The 6735-nt window shown below is 41.4% G+C and overlaps 1 protein-coding gene across 1 annotated transcript; it reads right to left on the minus strand.

Moving 5' to 3' along the window:
- Window positions 1-322: 322 nt before the first annotated feature.
- LOC147617939 (monooxygenase 2-like) lies at window positions 323-4375 on the minus strand. Its single transcript, XM_086776203.1, has 6 exons — window positions 3745-4375; window positions 3346-3492; window positions 3089-3151; window positions 2839-3004; window positions 1194-1416; window positions 323-933 (listed from the first exon to the last, which is right to left on the minus strand). The coding sequence occupies exons 1-6, from the start codon at window positions 4137-4139 to the stop codon at window positions 401-403; spliced, it is 1527 nt and encodes a 508-aa protein (XP_086632329.1). The 5' UTR covers window positions 4140-4375; the 3' UTR covers window positions 323-400.
- Window positions 4376-6735: the final 2360 nt, after the last annotated feature.

Consider the following 6735-nt stretch of genomic DNA (forward strand, 5'->3'; position numbering starts at 1 on the left):
CAATTAATTATCATCTAATCACTTTATTAATGATGTTGATTCTAATATTTGATTCACCATAACTCATCACATTGCTGTAATTTCAACAAGTCCTAGATAGCTTTGTTTTTTTTTCTCTTGTGTGCGAGCTTTTGAAGCAAAGCTTTTTGAACTATTTTTAAAAAACTTGTTTTTTAACGAGCTTTTCAAAAAAAGTTGATAATTTATTATTGTTCACATGCCACGTGGTTTTCCTCCTTTCATATACTTTTTTTTTTCAAGGATGTTAGGCTACCAAAAAAAAAAGCTTTATTGTATACTTGTACCTATTTTTAAAAAAAAAAAAGACAATTAATCAACGATAGTATATGTTTAGCCTACAAAGAATGATACAAGCTCTCATCACTACCAAGTGCATTCATCAGAGCGTCCCACAATCATAGAAGGTGTGATCAATGAAGCGCTCTAGCTTCAAGATTTTGGGTATGAGCTTGTTGCGAGCCGAACAGACAAGCTCAAAGTCTAATTGCAAGAGTGCACCAATGGCATAAGATCGTATAGCCATGGGCAACATCCTGCGCCACCGCTCCTCTGTGTAGGACTTCAGAGCAAGCTCTATTCTATCCATTTCAGCATCATGGGACCCGTTGACATTTCTCGCTGATAGTGCTTTGGACAAGGCTCGACCTAGGACCACAGCATCTTCCAGAGCACAGCATCCCCCTTGCCCAAGGTTTGGTGTCATAGGGTGCATTGCATCACCTGCTAGTGTTACTCCCCCCCTGTATAGTGGGGGCCCCCCCGCTGGCCACATCCATCGATCTGATATCCCCCTCCTACTCAAGGTCTCCAATGGGGACTTGTTTATTGCATCTGTGATTATGTCCGCCTGCCATCCTTGCACATAGTTCAGTGCCTCCTTGCGCACCAGTTCAACATCTGTGATCCTTTCACCTGTTAAAGAACCATGCCATTGACCATGAGTACATAAGATGATGCACACGAATTAAGCTTGAGGATCCACGCATCAATGAATCAACACACATGCAAACAAGACCACACCGTGGGGGGAATTCTAGCAAACATGAGGAATTGGGGAGACCTGCAACTCTGTGCCCCAACTGAGCAAAGCCTTGACAGGTTTGCATGCTGTGGCCATGAGAGCAGAAAGTAAAAGCATGCCTTGAAATGAGAATTTGGAGGAATACACAAACCTGAAGAATTGAACACCACAAACCAATATACTCTATTGGAATCCATAGGTACAACGCCTGCTCGGACACCTTGCCCTAGTATTTGTCTAACTGCATTCTTCATTTTATGTCCATTAGGAAATACAGCTAATCCTCGTGTTGCTGTATATCCAGCATAACGTGGTTCTTTGAAACCCATCCACCTTGCTACAACAGATCCAGTACCATCACATCCAATGAGAACCTATAAACATGTAAAGTTGAGTTAGCATTCATGGTGTGATGTCCCTTGGTGTTATGCATGCTCACACACAACAACAGCAAAGAATAGCTCATTGACAGATTGCACGCCTTTGGATAGAATGACATTGCATAAACCAGCTGGCCGCAACTTAACAAAGGCTTTGAAGAAATATGCACATTGTCCAATAATATGGCTGGGAGAGCATTCTTGAGAAAGCATGTGTGATACTTGATCAGTGTTCTTTTCAGTGATCTTTGGCAAATGAAGAAGTATGGGAAGGGTAGTTTGAACCGGGTTGTAGATGCTTTGAGTAGGATTGGGGAGGTGAATCTTTTGAGTTTTACCAAGATTAGTGCTGACTTACATGATTCCATGAGAGGGCTATGTCAGACCAACGGGCATTTCAGTCAGTATTGGCAGCATATCGGGGAGCTCCATAGTTTTAGACTAGGGAGGCCACACCACCAGTTAGGGTGGCTGGTAGTCAGTACTTGATTCGAAACGGGTTGTTGTGGAGTTTGCATACCGGATTGTGATAAGATTAGGAGGAGGATCCTATTAGATTGTCATGACACTCCTACGACTAGTCATCGGGGTACATCGAACTTATGTTTTGGTAAAACGGATGATTTACTGGCCTAAAATGAAGGGGATGCCCAGGACCTTCAACTCCTTCCCTTTGCTTCAGATCTACCCCATCCTCTCTACTCTGCTCTATTTTGCCCACCCTTGTTCTCGGTTTTTCCCACCGCTCTCTGTTTTTCTCAAGGTGGCTGCGAGTGCCACTCTGATCTTTCCCCATTTGGAGGGTTTCATGGCAGTCGCTCCATCTTCCCCAAACGAAAACCAGCTCTAAATGCTTCACAAGCCAAGGGGGACTCAGAGTAGAGCCTGCAACATTTTCCCCTAGGCATGCGGATCCATTTAGGGATCATGAGGGGCTATAGACGGAGTTCTCTGCTCAGGGTTAGGAGATAATTGTACCCATAATAGCTCAGCTTTTAGGCTGATCAGAGATCCAAAATCACCTAGCACTCACACCATCTGCCAACCATGCCCGATAGGACCAAAGAGCACTACCTTTCCACATGCCCTATCAGATAGTATATATAGCAGCTACTTTTCCCACCAAGTAAAATGGCCTCAAGAAAGATTGATAACTTTCAGAGGGACCCCTGATCAATCACCACCTCCTATAGAACTATGGCAAATAGTGAAACAGGGAGGACTTCACTACACCTACACTACACCTAGGCATTCACTTTTCACACGCGTTGAGATAGCTCTAAGCCTCTATGGCAGCTACAAGTCGCTCAAACCAGTTTCATTTAGAGACAAGCCATCTGCTGCTCGGTCTGGATAAGCAAAGTATGAGACACTGACCATTTACAATCCATGAAGATGACAGAAAAAGAGAGAAACCTTAGTTTGTATTGTCAACCCATTCTCGCATTGAACTTCAGTATAGCCCCCATCAAGCTTTTGAATGCCGACCACTTGAGAATCATAAAAAACCGTACCATCTGGTAAGGGCTCTCTCAGAGTTTCAAGCAAGGCCTTCCTCTCAACTCCGCGCAACTCAACATCCCTGTATAAATTATACATAAGCATTTTAACAGACGTAGGGACATTATGAACAATGTAATATGAAATTCACCAGAGAATGGCATACCTTGCTCCATCCAGAAAGCCCAAGCTTAAAAGGCAATTACCATCTGCAGCATAGAATTCAAGTCTGCAGAAGAGCAAACAAACATTTACAAAGTGCAATTGACACAACATGACAGAGCACAAACATAACACCTGCGCTATGCTCTTCGAAGAGAGACTTCAATGGGCCTCAAGGCTAGCATTCATGAACCTCTAAATAACTTTAAGGCCATAATCACTATTAAAAAACTCCTACAGAAAAAAACCGGCCGCACTCACCCTGCAAGCCTCACAAACTTCTCACGTAAGCTGTCTGCAACCCCAAGGGCATCAAGTGCCCTCCATGCATTAGTCCAGACGCCTATAGTGGATCCAGCCGTCCTCAGTTGTTCCGATTGCTCTAGCAGCACCGACTTCACTCCCAATCTGCAGCAGCATTACAAAATAAGATGATTGATTGATTGGAGGATGTCGAGGCTTCACGAAGTACAACAAGCAGCAGACAGAAAGGTAAGGGATTCAATCCAGCACATATAGCAGGCCATCCACATAAGAGTTCCTCTGCCGTATTTTCACATATAGCTGGGAAGCTGATGATGCCAAATGAGACACATGGAAGAAGGGGGTATCTTGAGCTTTAGGAGCATAGAGAAACAACATGACAAGGGATAGCATTACCTGTGAAGAGCTAAAGCAGTCGCTAAGCCGGCGATGCCGCCCCCGATGATCACCACATCCTGCACAGGTTTTTTGGCAGCATTAGCTGCCGCAGAGGGCTCACTAACTACATCAGCAGCAGCAGCAGCAACTCTAGCATTCTTCCTGCTGCTACTGGTGAAGCCAGAGGAGGCCAAGGTAATAGGCTCCCAACGCATGCCTTGTCTAGCTGTCTGCTGACGCAGCAATCTGGTGCTGCCACGCCATCTACTCAGGAGCAGCTGTTCCTGTCGGAATGTGCCACGTGTCCGAAGCCGTACAGGTGCGCGGGCTCGTGAAGAATCGCACGTGCAATCTACAATGAAGCCTAGCGGAAGAAGTCGCTGATGTACTAGTGTTGCTGCTGCGCTCTCCATTGAACACCCCACGTTGCTGCTCTCTTCCTTGCTTGTTTCCAAAAACACAAGACACACACACACACACACACACACACAAGACTCTCTCTCTCTCTCTCTCTTTATAGCTCGCCTTCTTCCTTCTGCGCATCGATTCTTCAGTCATCCACTGGTTGGAAAGAGTCCAAATTGTGACCGCCTTTCTCTCCACTGGTTGGGGACCCGTGAATTTCAACCGTATATTTATGAGCATGCTTGAATGCAAAATGTGATTCAGTGTTTTTTTTTAAATGTCATTTCATAAAGCATACATATAAGGGCTTACATACTTCTGCACATGTGCAAAATTGAGAAGTATCTAGAAATCATCTCACAAAGCATAAGCGCTTACATATTTGTCCCCGTAAATTTCAACCATATATTTATGAGCATGCTTGAATGCGAAACGTGATTCAGTGTTTTTTTTAAATGTCATTTCATAAAGCATACATATAAATAAGGGCTTACATACTTCTCCCCTAGAAGAATCGAAAAAATGCACATGTGCAAATTGAGAAGTATCTAGAAATCATCTCACAAAGCATATACATGTAAGCGCTTACATATTTGTCCCCCATAAGAAATATTACAACAGAGTAATTAGAAAGGGTTGACTAGGCAGGGATCCCGCTTAAGAAAGGGACTAGGTGGGTTCCTATAAATTTAAAGGAATAAAGGGACTAGGTGGGTTCCTAAAAATTTAAAGGAATAGACAATCATCATGAATTAAAAAACACCTTAGCAAATAATGATGAACACTAGCCACTTGATTGCTTGAAAGATATTAGAACATTAAGTTGTTCTATAACTCCATTTCTCGATTAGCAAGTGTTTGGACCATCGTTAAGCCCTTCCCTTTACAAAGGAAAGGCAACAAATTAAACCACAAAGAATTTATACAACTTTTGCTAAATAACCTTTCTTACACTAAAAGATCTTATGTAAGAAAACACTTAATGGATAATTATGATTTTATCCATCTTAATTTGTTATTTCAAGAATTTATACAACTTTTGATAAATAAGCTTTCTTATGTTAAAAGATCTTACGTAAGAAAACACTGAATGGATAATTGTGATTTATCCATCTTGATTTGTTATTTTAACGTTAAACCATATGTGATTAAGACGTAGTTAAAGTGGACCCTATGCATGCAATAAAGGCTTTATGTAATAAAGGGATTAATGTGGACCTCATGCATTCACAATATTATGAGACAAAGATTTTAAATATTTGGACATTACTCACATGTTTGAATGTAACTAACCCAGACTCTAAGAATACATGTTTATAATTCTTATATCCTTTACTACACAAAAAATCCATTGAAGATTTAAGCAAAAATTTCCAAAATCAAACCTTAATTCAACCTACTCAAGCATGACGGATCATTTTCAAGTTAATATCCATAGACCTGCCTAGTGTGAACAAAAATATTTTTAAAGAAAACAAAGTTGAGCATACTCAAAGAAGGCAATGGTTGTGATAAAAATCATGCAAGGGTGATAAGGGTTATGATGTTGTTTGTGTGCAATGGAAACAATGGTGGTGGTAATGGTAATGCAAGAGCTAACAATTTTCCTACCTTGATCATTGTTGTAGGTTGCATAAAACCACCTAGAAAAAGGTGCTTTTCACTTGGATATTGGATAATGCAAAAGAGGGGGCTTATTCCTAGGTAGCATGATTGTCTTGAAACCACCTAGAGAAAGGTGCTTTTCACTTGGATATTGGACAATGCAAAAGAGGGGGCTTATTCTTAGGCAAGCATGAGTGTTTTGAAGGTCCAAGAGGCTGCTCAGTCTTAGGTAGCACGATTTGTTTTGAAGGTCTAAGAGGGGTCTTAGTCTTAGGTAGCATGATTTGTTTGAAGGTCCAAGAGGGGCTTAGTCTTAGGTAGCATGATTGTTTTGAAGGTACAATTCTCAACCCACCACTACTATGATCAAATATGTAACACCTCTAACATGACTTATAACACTTAGTTTCATCAACTTGTTAGCTAGGTAAAATACTTCCCATAAGTACACATTCTATAAAATTTTCAAAGCATCACAACTCTACAAACTCACATCATATGAGTCTACAAACTCACATCATATGAGTCTACAAACTCACATCATGTGTCTACAAGCTCACATCACGGGTCTACAAACTCGCAGTTGTATAATTTTTGTAGCCATTTATATGGTAGTGATGCATGGACATAGACTAATAACGGTAATAATGGGCCGGGGCACTTTTTTCTTCTTCATCAAGAGGTATTTTCTCCCAAGTGTATGTACTTTTATCTATGTGTGGGTTGCTACTTTTATCTCCACTCCAACAAACTGGTATTAGAGGAGGTTCTCTTTGCCTTCACCCCCTTGTCATCTTCTCTCGAGTTTCTCTTTTGATTGTCTCGAATTAAGCTATCCTCTTAGGTGGAGAAGCCATACTTTATAGTGTGTGTTTACTATGTTAGCAATATTTTTGTGCCTTTCAGAGCATTTTGGGCACGTGTGAGGGCTTGTTCACATGTTGTAAGGTTTTCACAAGCATCCCAAGGAGTGTTAGTTTGAACTAGTTTTGTTTGATT

The sequence above is a fragment of the Cibotium barometz genome, chromosome 36, assembly GCF_041138505.1.
Source record: "Cibotium barometz isolate CiBa-2024 chromosome 36, ASM4113850v1, whole genome shotgun sequence".
NCBI lineage: Eukaryota > Viridiplantae > Streptophyta > Polypodiopsida > Cyatheales > Cibotiaceae > Cibotium > Cibotium barometz.

Excerpts from the sequence above, each read along its gene's own strand:
- LOC147617939 (XM_086776203.1), bottom strand. The coding sequence starts at position 4,139 with ATGGAGAGCGCAGCAGCAACACTAGTACATCAGCGACTTCTTCCGCTA. Across the intron at positions 3,493-3,744 it reads ACTGCTTTAGCTCTTCACAG|ATTGGGAGTGAAGTCGGTGC; the intron begins GTAATGCTATCC and ends ATGCTGCTGCAG. Across the intron at positions 1,417-2,838 it reads GGTTGACAATACAAACTAAG|GTTCTCATTGGATGTGATGG; the intron begins GTTTCTCTCTTT and ends ACATGTTTATAG.